This window comes from Pipistrellus hanaki (assembly GCF_964339955.1).
Source record: "Pipistrellus hanaki genome assembly, chromosome: 1".
Classification (NCBI taxonomy): domain Eukaryota; kingdom Metazoa; phylum Chordata; class Mammalia; order Chiroptera; family Vespertilionidae; genus Pipistrellus; species Pipistrellus hanaki.
Window position 1 is genome coordinate 9,326,617 of NC_140503.1, and position 21,578 is coordinate 9,348,194.

General features: G+C 52.6%; 1 protein-coding gene across 2 annotated transcripts in view; it reads left to right on the forward strand.

The window, feature by feature from the left end:
• SLC24A4 (solute carrier family 24 member 4) overlaps positions 1-21,578 on the forward strand; it is a 110,274-nt gene that overhangs the window by 80,254 nt on the left and 8,442 nt on the right. The window contains exons 8-12 of one of the 2 annotated variants that reach the window (XM_084884075.1): positions 1,914-1,939; positions 3,741-3,794; positions 5,379-5,521; positions 9,046-9,215; positions 10,242-10,437. In XM_084884075.1, coding sequence (XP_084740201.1) covers positions 1,914-1,939; positions 3,741-3,794; positions 5,379-5,521; positions 9,046-9,215; positions 10,242-10,437 — 589 coding nt within the window. The remainder of the gene's footprint in view (positions 1-1,913; positions 1,940-3,740; positions 3,795-5,378; positions 5,522-9,045; positions 9,216-10,241; positions 10,438-21,578) is intronic. The other variant, XM_084884076.1, reaches the window with a different exon arrangement.

The following is a 21,578-nucleotide window of genomic DNA, read 5'->3' on the forward strand; positions in this document are numbered from 1 at the left end:
TTTCTTTAGCAAATCGCAGCTGCTAATGTGTTGCGTTAACTGTGATTCTTTCAGTTCGTGAGGAACCCATGTATCGAGTTTTTGAACATAGCCAAGTTGTTTTAAGTGATTTTCAATGCATGTATGTGATACATGAAGCTTCTCTGCAATCTCAGGTGTTGTACTGTGACAGTCCGAATTGATTATTGCTTTGATTAGGGCATCATCAACTTCAACTGGACGACCAGAGCGTTTTTCATCTTTGAGTGAAAAATCACCAGAACGAAATTTGGCAAACCAATTTTGACACTGCCGTTCTTTTAAGGCTTCGTCACCATAAACAGCACATAACTTTTTATGAGCTTGCGATGCATTTTTCCCTTTGCAGAAATAAAAAAGCAAAATATGACGAAAATGTTCCTTTTGATTTTCCATTTTTCAACGAACGCCAAACGAAAACTACAAAACAGATCAAAAAACTTTTTTTACTGATTAACAGCTGAATAGCCAACTATCAAAAAACAAAATGTGTTTTACATTTGTACTACGTCTGCAAACCTAAAAATTCAACTGAAGCCATATATGTGTGAAACCCGCAATTACTTAGTTGCCTACCCAATAGAACCGTCTCACACGCTCCAGGCTGGCCAGCAGCCCGGCTTTCACTGCCTCTGAAAGCCAGGGGCCCTCCATGAGGTTGTAAAACTCAAAAATAGCTCCATAAGGGTCCCGAAGTGTCCCCAGGTGGAGTGCCACTTTCTCAGAGCCTAGAGTTCGGAAAGACTCCAGCGATGCCCGGTCAGGATGACCTTCTCAGAAGCAGCACCTCCAAAGCAGGTCCTGTGTGCGCCCACCCACATGACAGCCGGGAGCGGGGTGCAGTGGGCCTGGGTTCTGACTGAAGCCCCTGGCCTCTGCTGGGGTCCCCTGTGGGAACCTCTGTGTCTCCAGGATCCAATTGGGGGGGGTATAGCCCCCCCATCTACCTGTCCCCCTTGGGCTTGGCTGAGGTGCTCCCAAGCCACTGATCAATATTCTTCTCCCACATTGATGTTTCTCTCTCTCCCTCTCCCTTCCAGTGATAAATAACTAATATCCTCCTCTGGACCACATGCCAAAGATGCAGGGTGGGGTTGTCAGGCCATGTCAGTGCCCGATTAGGAAAGCATGGAGTCCTCCACCATGACCCCCTGCTTCAAACAGTACAAGTGGGTCTTATGCCCCCGAGAAGTTCCAAAGGGTTTACTCTTTATTTTTATGAAAATAACACCTCTTCTTTCCTATACACGTAGGCACCATAGGTAAGTAAGTAAATAAGCAGGCAGATAAGTAGGCAGGCAGGGTGGATGGTTGGGTGGGTGGGTGGATGGGTGGGTGGATGGATGGATGGATGGATGGATGGATGGATGGATGGATAGATGAATGGATGGATAGGTGGATAGATGGGTGTGTGGATGGATGGATGGGTGGGTGGGTGGATGGATGGATGGGTGGGTGGGTGGATGGATGGATGGATGGATAGGTGGGTGGGTGGGTGGGTGGATGGATGGATGGGTGGATGGATGGATGAATGGATGGATGGATGTCTTCAGTTTTTAAGATTTGTGATTGCAGCAACTCTGTTCCATTAGTGAGGGCCGGTCCCTGCCAGGTTGGCCCCAGCCGCTAGTCGGACCACAATGAAGCACAACCCATTTCTCGGAGAGGCCCCCCGCTCTGCAGGCTGTAGGTTGCCTCACCTGCTGACCCGGGTTTCACCGAAGGCCAGGTCACCTGGAGGTGGGGAGCCCGGAATGGAGCGAGGGGCCCGGCTTTCTGTGGAAGCACAGAGGTGTGGCCGCTCTGGGTGCTGCCAGGCCTGTGTTTGGTTTTTGTTTTTCTGTAGTTTTTTTGAGTAAATATGTTTTCCTCCTTTTGTTTCTTTTGCCTTCCAGTTCATATATGATGAAGAAATTGTGTGGTAAGTTTTTAAAGTTTGTTTCTCCTTCGGTTTTGTTAGTGTCCTTCTTGGGTGTGTTGGATCTTCTTCAGAATTATTTTTACAAACACGGGCTTATGAACTTGTAAAAATAAAAAGGGTATGATTCTAAGCAGTCATGCCTTAATTTGTCCTTTCAAAGTGACAAACATGGTTTCCCTTACTATTCCCATCCTACCAGATACCAAGATATGCACTGAGTGGCCAGATTGTGATGATCTCTGAACGCATCATAATCTGGCCACTCAGTGTACTTCTCTTGAGTACCTCGTTTATTTGATATCAAAGATACTATACATCATGCACCTGATCAGTTTTCCCCTTTGCACCGGCAGATAGAAAGCTCAGGGCAAATAGTGGTTGATCTCCCGCAAAGGTCTAGAATACGTTTGGTACCCATTGGAGATACAAATACACTCAGTGGCCAGGTGATTATGCATGCAGAGATCATAATCATCTGGCCACTCAGTGAAGGATAAAGCTAACGTGATTCAAATGGTGCGGTGTTTTGCACAGGGAGAAGCATAGGCCAGTGTGGAGTATGGAACCAAGAGCCCAGGAGTAGGCCCACATGGCAGGTGTCATGTGTGACAAGGCAGTGAGTTGGGGAGGGGGGCTCAGCTGCTGCTGGGACCACCAGGAATCCACACAAAACAAGGTACCATCAGCTCTGTCCCTCACACCTTATACATTCCAGGGGAGCGAAAGTCCTCGCTGTAAGAAGCAACATTAAAATAACATAGAATAAAACATGGGGACTCACCTTTATGACCTTGAGGGTGGGAATGAGTCCTTCACTAAGATCGTACGGCGCAGACTTTAAAGAAAAGGTGGGTGTGTGCACTCTCTGGAGCGTGACTGTATCTTCCCTTCGTATAAACCCCAGTGTCCCCTGCATGACGGTCAGAATCTGCACCCTGTGAGTGACTATTTGGGGTTATATTCAGGAGGCCTGACAGGAGGGGCTGCATACTGTGGGCTCAGGGAGGCCTGGTGCTGGCCCCACCTGGCCGCTAACCTGCCCGGTGACCCAGGAACCTCTCCACCCCCGAGTCTCCTTTTCCTCACCTGTGGATGGAGTTGGGGGTGGGGATCAGATCACCTCCCAGTCCCTTTGTGGCTCTGCTGGTCCTTGGTCTGTGTCAGCAAAGGAAGCGCTCCCAACGCGATGATCGCCCATGCTGGGCACATGTGTCAGGTGGACGAACACACTAAAGCTGTGTGGCTCCTCAGAGGCCTGTGGTCAGAAACCGCACGGTGCCCGGAGCTGGGCACTGCACATGCGAGACAGCGGGAATCTCATTGTCTCGGGAAGACGCTGCCCTACTGTGCACCCAGGAGGTCCCATGCCCCTCTTAAGGCAGCCCTCAGGGCCCCTTCCCGCCTGCACCCACAGCTTCTCTGCTCCGTGGCCAGAATCTCAGGTGATCCTGGGGCCTCTTTGTGTCAAGTCTAGGGGACACCTGGCCCCTCCCCTTTGAGTCCTGGGAAGTTGTGGCCCTGGCCCTCCTTGTTCTGGTAGCGGGGGGGACTCCAGCGGAGCCCTGCAGACCCTCTGGAGCTGAGAGGACCCCACTCTCAGCCTTCTCTCTGTGTCACCCAGACAACGTTAGTGTACGGGCCCGCCAGGCTGGGCTCACACCTGCATGCCTGGGTCCCGGGTCGCGGGCCAGGCGCTGGGCACAGGGAAGGAAGGATCCCTCCCTCGCCCTCTGCACGGCCTCACCCCGCCCTCAGCGCGGGCCTTCCGCGCTCTAACCACAGCCTTCTTTCTCTCTTCGAGGTGGGAAGGCCTGGTGCTCATCATGTTGTACGTGTTTTACATTCTGATCATGAAGTAAGTGCCTTTCTTCCTCCTTCTGGGCTGGCTGATGCCTGAGTCACAGCTAGCTAGCCTCGGGTCAGCCCCAGTTTTCTGGGGGACACCCCCCTGGGCAGGCTGGGATGGGAGGGAGACGTTCGGACACTGTTTGGGGTGCTGTCCACACCAGGCCAGGGGGGTCAGGGCTGGCAGGTAGAAGACAAAGCCATTCCCAAACAGCAGCAAACCGGGACCTCTCTCCCACCCACTCCGTGCCAAGGTGACCGCTTTTTAAAATTATTTATTTATTTTTCTATCTATAGAAATCTGGTAAATCAATCCCACTCTTTCCAAAAGAGCCAGGCAGCCTTGCTTCTGCTCTAAGCTGCGTAAAGGCGCTTCTCGGGGCCGCTGCCTTGTGCCACGGCAGGGGGCGCCACTCACAGTGCGGAGGAGGCAGACACAGGGGCCGGGATTGTGGCTCCCTGTGGCCCCTGGAAGCTGCCCAGGTCAGAAGCATCTCAAAAATCCCAGGAATGTTATTCGAGGACCGTTAAAATGGAAGGGAATTCTGCCAGATGCTGCACCATGGCAGATGGGGGTGGGGGTGGGGGACGGGGGCGGGTGGGGGGGGGCGGGCGTGGAGGCTTGCAAATGTGCAGAGTGAAAGGAGCCCGTCCCAAAGGGACAGGTCTTGTCTGATGCCGTGAGCTGAGGTGCTGAGCAGAGTCGCACTCAGAGGCAGAGAGCGAGGGAGAGAGGGCGGGCGAGGAGGAAGGGCGGTCAGCCACGAGTGGGTCGGTGGGCGCGGCGTTCTGGTTGGGACGCTGAAGAAGTCATAGAAGTAGCGGTGATGATCTCCCGTCGTAAGTGTAATTAATGCCACTGAATTGTGTGCCTCGAAATGGAAAATCACTAAAGCAGAGCGTTTTATGTTGTTTCTCCCCATTTAAAAAAGAAAAAAGTACCCATGAGGTGAGCTGTATGCAGGTTTTATCTTGTTTATATCTCTGCAGTTAGTTAAAAAACAACACTGAGTTTTAGGAGGCTATGAATCAAAATGCTTTATAAAATGAGTGATAGACACTCAAAGAATTACCCACAATGGTGCCCTCTCTGAGTGCCTCTCAGCCAGGGGGCGGCCTGGGTGAGGGCCTGGGTGCTGATTGTCAGCGACATGGGGAGACCCAAAGACTCAGTCCCCTGGGGGGGGGGGGTAACCGTGGGAGGGAGGGTCCCCGGTCCTGGGTCAGGCGCTGAGCCCAGCCACGCCTCCTTCGAGCTGGTCCCCGAGGCTGAGCCGAGCTCCTTAGCTCCGGGCTGGCCTGCGCCCCGCAGGGAGGAGGCATCCCGCACTTTCCTGGGCTGAAGGCCTTTCCTGCTCCCAGGAAGCCCACAGACACTCAGGGGGAGCAGGGCGTCCGCCTGCACGCTGTCCTCCACTTCCTGTTAGGGATGCTGTCAGCTCGGCTGAAACGCTTTGGCTCCCCAGGTCCCTCGTGGGGACGGTCCAGGCACAGCTGACTGTGTGCCCAGGGGTGTGAGGGGCGGGAGGTGCCCAGCCCTCCTCCCTGCCAGGTCTCTCCCACAGCGCTGACCTCCTCCTGCCTTCGCTTCCAGGTACAATGTGAAGATACAGGCCTTCTTCACGGTCAAACAAAAGACCATTGCAAACGGCAACACGGTCAGCAGCGAGCTGGAGGATGGTAATGATTACTGTGGTAGTAGCTCTGATGACCCTTCCCTGCCATTGCTGGGGTCAGGTAAGGCTGAGCAGACAGGAGCGGCCATGTCGTGACACCAAATCCCTTCTCCTCCTACACACATATCCTCCCTCTAAATTCCCACTCTCCCACCTGTGGTCACAGGACCCTGAGGGAGGGGGTCAGTGACGGAGATGCTGCTGATCGGCATTGGCTTAAAACGGAAGAGCATGTCCACGGTCACATCCCTGGCAGTTCCTGGGGCTACGCTAGGAGAACCCAGGGCCTGCCTGGCTCATCTGAGAAGCAGGGACTCACGCCTCTATCCCAGGTTGTAGGCCAGTGATGGGAAGCTGAGGACTTGGGGTAAACAGAGCAGGCCTGGGTCCCTCGAAGTTTCTCAAGGCCCGGGTCTGGAGGACTGTTCTGGAGAGACCTCTCACTCGTTGCCCAGAGGAACAGCAAGGCCAGGGCAGGCGGGCACGGCGCTGAGCAGGAATTCCCGGACCGTCCCAGAAAGCCTTCCCCGGGCCCTTCCCGGGGGCTGCAGCCCGGCCTCCGCAGCTTCTCTTTGGTCCCCTGGTCTGGGCGTTCTGGCCTCTGGAGCTGGCCCGTGTCCTCTCTTGCCAGTTCTCCTAATTGCCTCCTGACCACTGGCTGCTTTAAAGGCCTTGTCTTCAGCCAGCCGGTTACCAGGTGGGGCAGCTGCCAGCAGGGGCGGGAATTCACTCCCTTCCTCACTCAAAGCCAGGGTTCAGCCTGAGCGGGTTGTTATGGAAAAACAGGACTTGGCCGTTCCCTCGAGTTCCACCCGTGGAGCTGGTGAAGCTGAGAGGCGGGACTGGCCCCCTGAGGGGTCTCTTCCCTTCTGCCCGGGGCCCTGGGCAGGCCGGTCCTCTGTGAGGCCACTCTAATTCAGTGGCGGGACCAGGCGGTCTGGAGGAGCCTGTTTGCCTGTGCCTGGCATGTGGGGCCAAAGTCCATACCCCTTGGCCCCTCCGAAGTCTCCTCCCGGGGGCGGGTCAGGCTCATGCCGCCTCCCGTGGGCACCTCGGGCAAGGGCAGAGCTCTGTCCATTGCCAGTCCTGAGGGCCGACTCTCTCCAGCAGAAGGAGGAAGCCTCCTGGGCTGGGGGTGCGGGTGTGGCCAAGGCCACAGCCTGGCTGCCAGAGGCCCCTGTGAGCCACAGTTAAGGCGGCCTGCAGAGCGGGCTGTGTCCAGTCCCGGCTTCCCGTGCCCCGCCCCAGGGGAGAGCCATTTGCAGGGCAACCCCTCAGCAGGCGAGGGAACTGTGGGACTGCTGTTTGGGACGTTAGCTCCACAAACAGTGGCTGCCAGGTCCCCACACAGTCCCTCAGGACAGGCTGATTCCTGTCCGGGACATAGTGTCCTTCATGGCAGAGAGAGAGAGAGAGATTCCAGGGGGTGAGTCAGCGCAGGCCGGCGGGAAACGCCCGCTTCCTCAGTGCCCGCCCAAGAGCTACCTACTGCCCGTGTGGCTGGCGGAGGAGGCCCATCCCCAGGGCCCTGGGTTTTCTAAAACGTGTACGAATGCTTCACGTCACATGGCATTGCTGCTCAAGACAGCAGAGCCCAGGACAGCAAGCAAAGGTCCCCAGGACCGAGGCGGGGAGGCCCCGTGGCCTGCCCCTGCTGGGAGCACAGCCTGTCTCGCTGGTCTCGGGGTCCTGCTCACAGCCTGCCAGCCAGTGCCACCGCTGGCTGGGCTCCCCGTGGACCTCGCTGGCCTGCCCCGGCCAGGGACTCAGGATGGGCGTGGAGCAGGGAGGGTGGAGCTCTGCCTGGCCTTGGCTGAGCTGCCAGAGCCACTCTGCAATCCCGTTACCTTCTGGGCAGCCCCCCTGGGCTTGGAAGCACCACCCTGTGTGCCACTTGGTGGCAGCACCAGGTCATGGTACCCAGGGCGTCAGGTGTCACACTCTGTAGGCTCCGTCACTGGGACGGAGCCCGGGACAGGGTTGGCTCTGTGGCTCTGCAGTTCCGCCTCCCTCTGCGATAGAGGCAGGGTCCGGAGCAGGGGGTTTTCGGCTTTCCTGCCGCACAGAAGGGCAGTGGGCACGGGGCCTCCTACTCCTGAGAGTGGGACGGAGTCATGGGATTCAGCCAGGAGAGGGGCCTCCCCGAAGGCCCGAGGCCCCGAGCCCTGAGATCCCCGTGGCAGCAGCCCCTCTACTAACCCTCCCGCCCATAACCCCGGCACCTCGGCCGCCATCGAGGACGCTGCCCCGGGCTCTCGGCACCCTCCGCACGCTCGTCGCCTCTGGCAATCCCTGCCGGCCTCTGTCTCCTCCCCGCTTCTCTTCTAAATTGTAAGTAACCCGCTTCCACCCGAGCAATAACACGCGTGTTCAGAACCCACGCGCCGGCCCATCGCACGCCTCGCCGGAGGGCGGTGTCCGTCTCCGACAGAGGCCTGGCCCCCCCCCGGCTCTGTCTCTAACCCCCACGCCTCCTGTCTGCTGAGCCTTGCTGCTGCCGGGTGAGGGTGCGTGTCTCATGTGCGTCTGTGCCTGTTTGTGCCACTAACTCGCTCCTGTGGGGTCACCCCGACCACTCCCGCTTCCCCCGTCCCCGGGGAGGGACACTCGCGGTGACCCTCTCGGCGGGGGGCCGGTGGCCCGTGCAGAGGGGCGGGCCTGGCTGCGGTGACAGCCCCTGGGGCGGAAGCCGCCTGCTCTGTGTGCTGGGCTAGTGCCAACGAGGGGTCCTGTCACCGGGGCCCCCGGGGCTCTGCGTTAGATGTCAACCCCCCAGGACTCCAGCCCTGAGCGTGTGCAGGGAGGCGGCGGGGAGAGGGCTTCGGCCTCATGAGGAGAGGCATGGGGTCAGAGACACCGGCCTCCGGACTGGAGGGCGGCAGGTTCACCAGAGATGCCGGGCTCAGCCAGCAGCCCTCCCTGTGCCCGCAGCAGTCAGCACCACCCCCTCCCAGTCTCAGTCGCCTCGTCCAGGGCCCGTGCTTGGCCCTGGCTGCCTCCCTCCCTCCAGGGGAATAAAGTTGGAAGCATCCTTCTGTGCCAGGAGGAGGTGGTCCCTCAAAGACAGAGCAGGTGGCCTCGTGAGAAGCTTAGAGCCAGGGTTCTCCTGTGCTTTCCAGGCTGTTCCATCCCAGGGGTTCCCTGGAGCCTCTGTCATCAGGAGAAAGCAAGGTCCCCACAGTCACAGGCTCAGAGGAGGAGCGGGAAGAGCCTTGCCATTAGCCACATTGGGTCCCAGTAGAGAGGGGGCACAGGATCCGATGGGGAGCGATCTAAGGCAGGCAGAAGAGGGGGGGCATCGATCGGCAGGGGGGCTGGAGGTGGAGGCCTGCCCAGGAGAGGGCAGATAGTGGGGTCACCGCGGGGCGGTGCCTCATTCTTCAAGGTGGAAGGTGGTTCAGCGCCACTGGCCCCTTGGCTGGAGGGAGGAGCTGAAGCGAGGCTCCCAGGCCAAGGCCAGCAGCCAGGACCTCAGCCCGAGACAGAAGTCTGCGCCAGAGGGACAGGCGGTCGGCTGCCCCAGCACTTAGGGGTGTCCCCGGGCGGGGGGCCTCAGCAGTAATCCTGGCCTCGTGCTCGTCACAGTGAAGGAGGAGCCGCGGTACAGCAGAAGCCCGGTGGTGATGGTGGACGAGGTCCTGAGCTCCAGCCCGCCCAAGTTCAGCTTCCCCGAGGCTGGCCTGCGCGTCATGATCACCAACAAGTTTGGGCCCCGGACCCGGCTGCGGATGGCCAGCAGGATCATCATCAACGAGGTGCGCTCGCCTGAGAGGACCGAGAGGGTGGCGGCCGCGGGGGAGACTCGTGCGATGGCGCTTCCTGGTGTCGGGCCCCTGGGGCATCCTCTGCCAGGCTGGCATGTGGCACCGTACCTGGGGCACCTGGCTGAGGGAGGAAGCCCGGACATCACCCCAGGAGCAAAGGATCTGATCGGGAGGGAGTGCGAGCCAAGCAGCAATCGGACACTACGTCCAGATGTTTGACCAAGTGTTTGTCAAGCACTAGAGTGAAACTAACAGGAGAAAGGCCAGTCTGATGTATGGCTTTTTTTTTTTTTTTTAATATATTTTATTGATTTTACACAGAGAGGAATTGAGAGGGACAGAGAGTTAGAAATGTCGATGAGAGAGAAACATCGACCAGCTGCCTCCTGCACACCCCCCACCGGGGATGTGCCCGCAACCAAGGTACATGCCCTTGACCGGAATCGAACCCAGGACCCTTCAGTCCGCAGGCCGACGCTCTATCCACTGAGCCAAACTGGTCCCGGCTATGGCTTGTTTCCTGAAGATGTTATTGAGGGAGGGAGAATGGAAGGGATGGAAGGAATGGGAGGGAGGGAGGGAGGGAGGGAGGGAGAGAGAGGGAGGGAGGGAGGGAGGGAGAGAGAGAGAGATTGAGAGGAATACCTAGCTGTTCTGTATGCATAGAACAGCTCTAGAGGGAGACTGGGGCACTGGTGCGCAGCAGCTACCTCTGGGACTTCTTTTGTCCTGTGACTGTCTTCAGGTAGCTGGCGAGTGACCACCGGGGAGCCAGCACAATCACTGTCCTCAGTGTCGTGGGCACCGAGGAGAGGCCAGGCCTCTGGCCGTTCCTGAAAGGCTGGCTGGTGTTGGTCCAAAAGGAAATGAGCGAACTTGGGTGGATTCGAAGTCCTTGGGTCACCCACCGGCCAACCCATCCCAGGGCTGGGTTCTAGAAACCTCTGAGGGCTGTGTGCGTGTCAAGCAGCCGTCTGACACAGTCACGAATTGCTTGTCTTGCCCCCGTCCGCACAGAGGCAGAGACTGATCAACTCAGCCAACGGGGTGAGCAGAAAGCCCCTCCAGAACGGGAGGCAAGAAAGCATCAAGAACGGGAATGTTCCCACGGAGAACCCAGAGGACCCCCCGCGGGAGCAGCAGCCCCCACCCCCGCCGCCCCCGGAGGCAGAGCCGGTGGAGGCCGTCTTCCTGACCCCGTTCTCCGTGCCCGGTGAGTCCGGAGGGCACGAGGCCCTCGGCCGTGCTGTCCGGGTTCCTGCCAGGACACCCTGCCCCCGGCTCTGCCACGTGCTTTATGTTGAAAACAGAGGCTCTGTGTGGGATCCAGGGCTTCCTGGGGGTTTCTGGATTGGAGCCTCCGGGGCATGCTGGTCACCCCTACCCAGGATCTCCCCGAAATTCAGGGCCTGGTTCCCAAACCGAAACCAGCATCCTGGAGGGAGAGAGGTGGGTCTCGGCCCTCACCTCACACCCCCTGCACGTCAGCACACCTGCTGGGACCCTGTGGGAGCACGGGGCATGCGCAGCCAGCTGGTCTGGTGGGCTAACAGTTATCCTGTGGTTGGTGGGAGCTTGGTTTGGGGTCTGGACACTGAGAGAAAGGGGGTGATCTTCTCTACACCCCGGGAACGTATATGAGATTACCTGTTGGACACATGAGCAGGATCCTGGGGCAGGGACTGGGCTGGCCCACCTCATGTTTTTTAACTTCCGCATTCATAAGAGGACCACGGCCCTGGGTACCCCACACAGCCCCGAGCCACCGCGTGCCCAGCACAGGGACTCTGGTCACGGAAGGGCCTCCAGTTCCTCGGGCCTGGAGCCCAGATGCCAGGGAGGGCCATGCGTGGCTGCAGCCACCGTCCAGGACTGAGCGGCGCTGGCCCTGGGGGGACCAAGGACCTCCCGTTCTTGAGTTCTGTCCTCCAGCCCCAGGAGGTGGGTGGTGGGGTTCCATTTTACAGACGAGGAGCCTGATGGGGCCTCAGCCACCACCCTCCATGGGCCACTTCATCAGAGTCCTGATCCTGAGGCTGCCCCCCGTCCAGGCCTCTGCAGGGACCCGGCGAAGGGACATGCCCGTGGCTGCTCTGACCCTGCAGAGTGAGGTGTTCACCTGTGAGGCCTACGCGTCTCCGCTTCCTCGAAACCTCGGTGGTGGGTTGGATGGGTTGGACCCAGGGCCAGCCGCCCCCTCCCCTTGCCCCAGGATTTGGTGCTCCTCCCAGAAGCTGTGATGGGAAATCAGATCTGGCTCCTCGAGGAGACCCTGGGCGGGTCACCTCCTGGGGTGGGTGCTTAGAACGCTGCTGTCTTCCTAGAGCTGGGACCAGGAGCTCCCAGGGCCTCTGCACCCTGAGGCCCTCTGCAGGGAGCGCTGCCTTCCTGGCGGGCTGGGGCTTCCGTCTCCGCGGGTCCACCTTCCCCCTCAGGCCAGAGGCTCCAGGACATTCCTGGGCCAGCTCATAACGGCTCATAACGGAACTGCGAGCTCCTGCCCAGTGTGGTCCCTGCAGAAAGCTCCCTTTGTGCCCCGGCGGATGTGTTTCCAGCGGTTGCCCTTGGAAACCAGGAGTCACTTCCTTCCCGTCTTCCCCTCCTGGCCGTGAGAAGCAAGGGTGGCTGCTGCTTTAGGTGCACTTCCATCAAATCCTCGCAGCTGCCTGGTGAGGGAGGCATTATCGTTATCTCCATTTTACAGAGGGAAACTGAGGCTCGGAGGGGCTCTGAGACTTCCTGAGTCACACTGACACTAGGTGGGCAGCCTCTCTCCCACCCTGAGCCTCCCAAGCTGTGAACGCCAGCACGGATTGGCCCACGGCGGTCACAGAGGGGGCATTCGAATGGCCTTAGTGGTCACAGAGGGGGCAGGTGAATGGCAGATAGATATGTGCCCCGGACCTACAATATAGTTCAGCCCACTTCAAGGGAGAACCTGGGGTGAATGTGTGTTTTTCAGAAGTGCAGGCCCTGGGAGGTTCTTGAACAGCAATGGGGGATAAAACCCACTGAGGACTTCCTGTGGACCAGGCAGGGTGCCTCCCCTATCAACTCCTTGTGTTCTCCTGACGACCTAGAAGGTGGCTGCTGTCACCATGATGCCACTCCCCAGGGGAAGAGACGCAGGCACAGAGAGGTCTAGCCTGCCCAGGGTCACCCAGGAGGAGGGGGCAGAGCTGGGGTTTGCACACTGACACTCTGACCCCAGGCGTGCCGAGGGGACAACATTTCACCAACCAATGGATGCTCCCGGCTCCTTTCCTTCAGAGCCCCCGGCGAAGTGCTTGCCTCCGTGATGGCTTGTACACCTTGTTTGGGAACCGTGTGGAACTGAGTTGGATGATGGGCCCTTGGGACCTCACGTGCTCTTGCCAGAGCTTGGATGGCAGCCCTACATCTTGTCTTCCTTCGTTATAATAAAACTCAGCGCGGGCAATTGGAAATTTCTGGCATTTTAGGGCTTCTTCCTCTCACCCCACCCCCGCGATCCTCCGTTCTCCAAAGCACCTGGTTGGGAGAGCGAGGTCTGTTTTATGTCTCTGAACCCCGGGAGGGGGTACAGCACAGACGGAACTCTAGAAAACTCCATGCACCGGGCCTTTCCTCTCGGCCCTCAGCACATGGGGGGAAACAGGAGAACCTGCTGTGGGCTCATTCCCACGTGAAATGCCGCACGCAGTTCCTGTCTGTCCAGGCCCCCAGAGACACATGGTGCTTGGTGGTGGAAGTGACCTTGTTCTGGCATCGGTCTTGGGAGCCGTCGGAGTAATTGCACGTGTGGTCGGTTGGCTCCTAAGTCATGGTCATGGTTTCAAGGACGCGCCCTTGTGAATCGGTCACTGTGGCTCGCTGAGGTGCCAGCCCACAGCCTGATTAGAACAGCCGTTGGCTAAGTGTTTTTATTGGTGAATGGCAGCTTCATGGAGATACAGTCCACCTACCACAGAGCCATAGCTTTAAGGTATTCCATGGAGGTTCTGTGTTCACAAAGTTGTGCAACCATCACCACAATCCATTTCAGAATATTCCGCCCCCAAAAGAAACCCTCTACCCATTAGCAATTATTCCTAATCCCATCTCCTGGCAACCACTGAGCTACTTGCTATCTCTTTAGATTTATCAGTTCTGGGTATTTCATATAAATGGAATCGTTCAACATATGGCCTTTCATGACTGGCTGCTACTTAGCATGATGTTTGCAAGGTTTATCCGTATTATAGCATGTATCAGTGCTTCGTTCCTTTGTATGGCTGAATAATATATCTACCCATCGGTTCATGGAAATTTTGAGTTCTTTCCACTTTCTGGCTAGAAGTGGTTTGTAAAAACAGCTAATAGAGCCCAGTGGAGAAAGAGGCTCAATATATATATATATATTTCATCTAAATGAAAACCATTTTCCTCTGAGTTCCTTGTGGTTAGCAACAGTCTCTGAAGACTAGGATTCAAAGGGATCTTGGATGTTTTTAGACCAGACATTTTATATGGGAAACTGAGGCCCAAAGAGAGGCGGGAGCTTGCCCAAGGGGCAGTCTCAACAACTAGACAGAACCAGGTACCTGGCCACCTGCCCTGGGATCCACTCCGCGGTGGCCCAGCAGCCAGGCCAGAGCAGTGCAGGCTGGGAGGTGGGAGGTGAAGGGCCCAGGACTCCCATGGAGTGGACGTGAGCTGGGTCCTGAAGCCTCCTTACCTGCCAATAACAGGAGCCCACACAGGCCGCCTTGAGCTAAAGAGGAACCTTTTCAAAAATACGGTTATAGCCCTATCCGGTTTGGCTCAGTGGATAGAGCGTCGACCTGCAGACTAAAGGGTCCCAGGTTCAATCCCGGTCAAGGGCATGTACCTTGGTTGAGGGCATATCCCCAGTAGGGCGTGTGCAAGAGGCAGCTGATCAATGTTTCTCTCTCATTAATGTTTCTAACTCTCTATTCCTCTCTCTTCCTCTCTGTAAAGAAAACGCAATAAAAAATTTAAAAAACAAAAACGAAAATACGGTTATAGGGGAGTGTTAGAGTCCCAAGAGCAGGGAAGCAGTTGGACTTGCTGAGGGCTGATTCGAGGCCTCAGTGGGTGTCGAGCCTCTTCCTGGCTCTTCATTTCTCCATCCGTGCCTGTCTCATCTGTTTCTTGGCTACAGACTGGCTGCAAATTCATGGTTGGTCCAGATGGCAGACGGGCCTCCACTGGCCCCAGACCGATGCATGACGGCTCCCGCCTCCTAGCAGCTCCCTGGTTCCGTATTACATGTGAGGTCCAGAGCCCGGAGAGAGAAAATGCCATCAACCCAGACGTCAGGTGTCCACCCCGGGCACTCAGCTGTGCTGGCCATTTGGCTCTGGTGGCCATTGAGAGTGTGGTTCTGAGGGAAGGGGCACTGAGCACACACACACACACACACACACACACACACACACACACGCCTCTAGCGTTATTGGAAGATGAAGGATGCAGCCCATCTCAGATTCAGGAAAGTTCAAGTACAGGGGCATGGATGCCTAACACTAGGGGTGTCGAACTCAATCAGAGAAGGAGCCAAAATCTAAAATCCAGCCTAAATCGCGGGCCGAATGGTTTACTGAACAGTCATAAACTGACAATGTCATAAACTGACAGCGGAGTGCAGTGATGACAGTGCGGTGCGGGCCACATTGCAAGGCCTGGCGGGCTGGATTTGGCCCGCGGGCCTTGTGTTTGACATATGTGCCTTACACAGTCGTGGGAAGGGCACTGTAATGTTGGCACTGGAGTGGCACTGCCGCCTTGCTAGAACAAGGGGGCAGGGAGCCAGAATGCATCAGGACTGTTGAGTTCAAGAGCTCAGCACCAGAGCTGTGAGCTGGCACGAGGAGGCCTCTGCCCCAGCCGTGTCTTGACTCCCATAGCAACATGAGCTGGACACTGGGATGCTGGTCAGGCCTTCAGGATAGTGCTTGGGCATGGATGCCCCGATTTAACCGGAATGCATCTGAAGCAGCAGAGAGGTAGCCAGGCCCTACCTCAATTCTCCTCTTCAAATCGGGGAATCTATTATGAATCCTGAACTTCAGCTGCAAGGCATTCTGGGAAATGCCTCTGCAGACACCAGTGAAGGAGGTTGGAACGAGACTGCTGAAGGCCAGCTCAGCCTGTCCACTTCCATGTTGCCGTGCAGCCTGGAGAAAAGCAATAACATTCTGCTTTAAGTTAAGTCTTTACAGATGACTTACCTTAGAGCAAACCTGGTCAGGGACCCATGTGGCTTCAGTCCCGTAGTGAGGCAGAGGAGGAGGGTCAGCCCCCGTTTGTAGCTTGGCAAACACATCCTTCGATCAAGCGTTGCACTCAGCACCTTAGGTTCAGTACTTGGAGTCTGACAGAGCCCTGCTGAATGGCTGGCATGGTCCCCACATCAGGAATGAGGAAACGGGGGCTCAGGAAGCCACACACAGGTGAGCAGATGCCACGGGCAAGGCTAATACCCAGGCTACCTGACACCAAAGTGCTGTCCTCTGCCTGGTCACAATGCTGACGTGGGCAAGAGTTGGAACGTCTGCTCTGGGATTCAGGGGCGGGAGGGGGGGCGGGGTTGGGGAGGGGATGAAGAGGCAGGAAGGAAGGGGGCGGAAGGAGGCCAGCAGCTGGGCCTGTGTGTGTGGTTTGCAAACCCAGGGACCTGACAGCTCCACCCTGCCATCGCCAGTTTGCTGAGTGTTTAAGGCAGAGAGTCTGCCAGTGGGGAGGAGGAGCAACAAGTGTTGCCTCTGGTGCAGCCACTTGGGAAACAGGCTGGCAGTTCCTCAAAGAGTTAAACACAGTCCCTGCGTGACACACAGTCCCACCCCAGGCTCTCTATCCAAGAGAAATGAAATGCACACACACACACAAACTTCTACATGAACGTTCATAGCAGCCAGAAAGCAGAAACAACCCAGATACCCAGCAAGTGATAAATGGGTAAACGCAACAGGGCACATCCATAAAGTGGATGGTTATTCATCCATAAAAGGGAATGCAGGACTGATATATGCTACAGCGTGGGTGCACTTTGCAGACATATGGTGTCTGAAAGAAGCCAGACACAATGGAATGTCCAAAGTAGTCAAGTCTACAGACACAGGTAGATGAGTGGTTGCCAGAGTCTGAGTGAGGAGAGGGAATGGGGGGTGAAAGCTTAATGGGTATGGGGTTTTTCTGGAGGGTGATGAGAGTCTTCAGAATTACAGTGTGGTGATAATTGCACAGCCTTCTAATTTGCTAAAAGCCATGTACGTTTAAGCAGGTAAATTTGACGATATGTTAATCATAGTTGTTTTTAAATGGAGTTCATCTAAACTGGTGATTCTCAAAAATGTGGTTCCAAGAGAATAGCATTACCAAGACCTGGGATCCTATTAGAAATGCAAATTATTGGGCCTCTCCCTCCCTCCTCCCCCAAACCCCCATTTCACCTGCCAGATCATTAGCTCTGGGGCTGTAACAAGCTCTGCAGGGAGTTCTGATTTATATTCAGGTTTGAGAACCACTGGTCTGGAGCTATGCTTTCTAGATCACGAAAACCCTAGGTCCAGGGTCCGTGAGTATCTACTTGACAGCGTCCAGGGACACCCACTTCTCCACGCGCCTCAAGTTAACCAACCACTCCCTTCGTTGGACTGTCTAGTTAGTTGACTGTCCAAGCTAATTTGTTTGAAGTTTTTCGCAAGCAGCTGCATCTGTTCATAATTTATCCTTCACCGTGATTAGTCATCTGTTTTGTTACAGTTCATTTTAAAGATCTTTTTACATAATTAAATTGTCATTTTCTACTTCAAAAGAGAACTCTGAAAGCTTAGGGAAAGAACAATAGCAGCGCTTTTTCCTCTTGCTGATGTTTGCATGTTTATCAGAGCCATGACAGGAGCACTTCTCAGATGTCTCTGACCAGAAGGGGCTCCTGGTGGTGTTGGAACGATGTCCCTGGGTATGGACACTGTTCCATTACCCCAGTAGCCCCGGACCCTGTTAGCAATGAAACCATGAATTAGTTCAGACTCACTTAATGTTAGAAAAACCCAATTCAGGCAGGTTTAAGCCAGAGAGCTCCTAACTTTGTTCTTTTTTCAAATGGGTTTGGCTATTCTGGTTCCCTTGCATTTTCATAATAATATTAGAATCAGCTTATCAATTTCTGCAAAAAGAGCTGGAATTTTAATAGGGGATATATATATATATATATATATATATATATATATATATATATATATATATCTGTAGATCAGTTTGGGGACTATTTCCATCTTAACATTAAGTCTTTTGATCCCTGTACAGTACGTCTTTCCATGTATTTAGTTTGTCTCAAATTTTCTTCAATGACATTTGATAATTTTCAGCATGTAAATCATGTACTTCTCTTGTTGCACAGATTCATAAACATTTTTTTCTTTTTGATGCTTTGGTAAATTATCTCCTTAATTTCATTTTTGGATTGGTCATTTCTACTGTACAGAAGTACACCTGGATTTTGTATATTGATCTTGTATCTTGCAACTTGGCTGACCTTCTTTGTAGTTCCAATTATTTTTTGTGTATGTATTACTTGGAATTTTCTTTATATAAGGCCATGCCATCTACAAATAGGGATACTTTTCCTTCTTTCTCTCTAATCTGAGTGACTTTTACGTGTATTTTTTTCTTGCCTAGTTTCCCCAGCTAAACCTTCCACACAATGCTGAGCTAGTCTAAAGGGTGAGAGCAGATAGCCTCACCTGTTGAAAGCTTTCAGTCTTTCACCATTAAGTATGATGTTAACTGTGGGTTCATTGTAGATGCCCCTTACCGAATTGAGGAAATTATCTTCTATTTCTAGATCATTGAGTGTTTTATGATGAAAAGGCGTTAGTTTTTGTCAAATGCCTTTTTTGCCTCGATGGACATGATTGCAGTTTTGCCCATTATTGTATTACCCTGGTATATTGGATGGGTTAAGTTTCATATGTTGAACCAAGCTTGTATTCCTGTGATAAGACCACTCGGTCCAGATGTATAATCATTTTTATATGTTATTGGATTCCATTTCCCAGAATTTTGTGAAGGGTTTTTGCATGTCTTCATAAGGGATATTGGTCTGCCGTTTTCTGTCCTCTTGGTGTCTGGCTTTGATATCAGGGTAACAGTGGCTTCATAGAGAGCGCTTGGAAATGTTCCCTCTCCTTCTATCTTTTGGAAGAATATTTGAAGGATTCATGCTGATTCTCCTTTAAACATTTGGTAGAAATCACCAGGAAGCCATCTGGCCCTGGCTTTACTTTAAAGGAAGTTTTTTATTTTTATTTTTTTATTATTACTATGTCAATCTCTTATTATAAATCTATCCAGTTTTTCTATCTTCTTTAGTCAGTTTGGATAAGTTCCTGTCTTTGTAGAATTTTGTTTGTTGTACCTACATAATCTAATTCCTTAGGCACAATTGTTCATCATATTCCTTAATAATTCTTTTTATTTCTCTGAGGTTCAAAGTGATGACCCCCTCTCATTGCTGATTTTAGTAATTTGAATCTTTTCTCTTTTTTTGCTTGGTTATTTTGGCTAAAGGTTTGTCAATTGTGTTGATCTTTTTATTATTTATTTATTTATTTATTTATTTATTTATTTTAAATATATTTTATTGATTTTGTACAGAGAAGAAGGGAGAGAGAGAGTTAGAAACATCGATGAGAGAGAGTCATCGATCAGCTACCTCTTGCACACCCCCTACTGGGGATATGCCCGCAACCAAGGTACACGCCCCTGACCGGAATCGAACCCGGGACCCTTTAGTCCCCAAGCCTATGCTCTATTCATTGAGCCAAACCGGTTTCGGCAATTGTGTTGATCTTTTTAAACAACCAACCTTTAGTTTCATTGATTCTTTCATTTTTTAATTTTCTTTTTCACTTATTTCCACTTCAATCTTAATTATTTCCTTCTTTCTGTTTTCTTTGGATTCAATTTGCTCTCCCATTTTTGTTTCTTAAGGAAGAAATTAGGTCACTGATTTAAGATCTTTAATATAGTCATTTCCAGCTATAAAGTTCTAAGTACTACTTTAACTGCATCTCAGAGGTTTTGGTATGTGGTGTTGTTATTTTCATTCATCTCAAAGTATTTTCTAATTTCCCTTGTGATTTCATCTTTGATCCATTGGTTATTAAGAAGTGTGTTATTTAATTTCCGCATATTGGTGAATCTTCCAATTTCTCTTCTGCTATTGATTTCTAATTTCTTTCCATGGTGGAATGATTATAGAACATACTAGGCATGATTTAAATCCTTTTAAACTCCTTGATGCTTGTTTTATGATGTAACGTCATTTAATCTGGAAAGTGTTCCATGTGAATTTGAGATGAATGTGTATTCTTTTTTTTTTTTTAATATATTTTATTGATTTTTTTACAGAGAGGAAGGGAGAGGAGAGAGCTAGAGAGCTAGAAACATCGATGGAAGAGAGACATCGACCAGCTGCCTCTTGCACACCCCACACCAGGGATGTTCCCGCAACCAATGTACATGCCCTTGACCGGAATCGAACCTGGGACCTTCCAGTCCGCAGACCAATGCTCTATCCACTGAGCCAAACCGGTTTTGGCAGATGGGTATTCTTGAAAGTAGATATTAAGGTTTTCCATCAGATTTGGGGAGTTTTTTAATATGAGTCTTCAAGTATTCTTCCTTCCCCTATTCTCTCTCCTCTCTGCCTGGCACCCTCATTGAGCCCATGTTGACATGTTTGATGGTGTGCCATAGGTCTCTGAGACACTGTTCATTTCTTTTTATTCTTTTTCTTTCTGTTCCTGAGACAAGATAATTGACCTACTTCAAGGCTGATGATATTTTTCTTCTTCCTACTCAAATCTACTGTTGGGCCTCTCTAGTAAATTTTTCATTTTAGTTATTGTACTTTTCAATTCCAGAATTCTTTTGACTCTTTCATACTTTTTACTTTTTTATTCGATATTCTATGATGATAAATTATTCTCATACTTTCCTTTCATTTTTTAGGCATTTAAAAAAAAACTTCTTTGTGCATATTTTAAAATATCTGATTTAAAGTCTTTGTCTAGTAAATCCAGTGTCTTGAAATTCTCAGAGATAGTTCTTAATGACTGCTTTTTTCCCTCTGTGCATGGGCTGTCCTTTCTTGTTTCTTTGCATGTCTCCTAAATTGTTGTTTTTTATTGTTGTTGGACATTTAGAATAATATAATTTGACAACTCTAGAAAGCATACTCTTCTCCCTTCAAGTCTGCTTATTGTTGTAATTTATTGTTGTCTTTTGTTTGGTGACTTTTCTCAAATAATTCCATAAAGCTTGTACTTTTTATTGTTGCGTGTGGTCACTGAAATATCTGCTAGGTTAGCACAGGGTTATCTAATGATTGCGCAGGGATTTCCTGAGGTGTCTGGATCCACTGATTCTCCGAGTCATCTCTGATGGGTTCTGTGTATTTGGGGAAATACTCAAGCAGGCCGTTTACAACACCACTACAGCCTTTACTTCTTCCTCGCTCAGAGCCTCAACATTAGGTCAGGGTGAAAGCTTAGAGCATTCTCAAGCTTTTCCTGAGCATTCAAATAATCCTTGACACAGCCCTACACATGCTTGTGGTTTTTAGATTCCCAGAAATATGTAGGAGCTTTGCGAAGCCCTCCATAGATACCACATTCCCCAGCTTTTCCTTGTATGTTTTTTGGTTCACACTTGTCTGTCCTGTTACCCACTACCTTCAGCAGTATGATGCTCAACCATGGCCTCTGATTGTTTTCAACAAATGCCCCAAGGAAGAGGCTATTCACATTGGCTGAACTCTGGTTCAGCAAAAAGGACAGCCCTGAAAGCGGGACCTTCCAAGATTGCAGGTCAAATAATGCCCCTTCTCTGGGAATGGACTTGGAAGGATGCCCCCAAATACATCCTTCTCCTGCGCCCTCCAGTGGGGTCCCGGCTGCTGTCTTCAAGGCTTCTGCAGAGCTGGTGAGAGGGAATGGAAACAGGGCAAGTTAAAACACCACAGAGCTCGCTGTTCTTACTGAGACCCAGTCAGTATTCTTAAGGAAACACTCCTTGGATTGCTGCAAGTCTTTGGTTAGTTTCGAAAGGTCTGAAAAGGGTGGATTGTGACCATTTTGGCCAGTTTTTTCGCTGCCTCTATGGAGCAGAGCATTTTCGAGGTCCCCTCCACATTTCAGTGGCATCACCCAGGAGCTGGTTCTGTGCCTGCCTATGCACACCATGCCCAGTGGATCATGAAGCACACCACGCTTGTACTTGGTGGTTTTTGGAGACGTCTTTGTGGATTCATTTGGTAGCAGCCAGTGAGGTCATACCCGCCAGCCAGGACGCCCGCATTTTAGT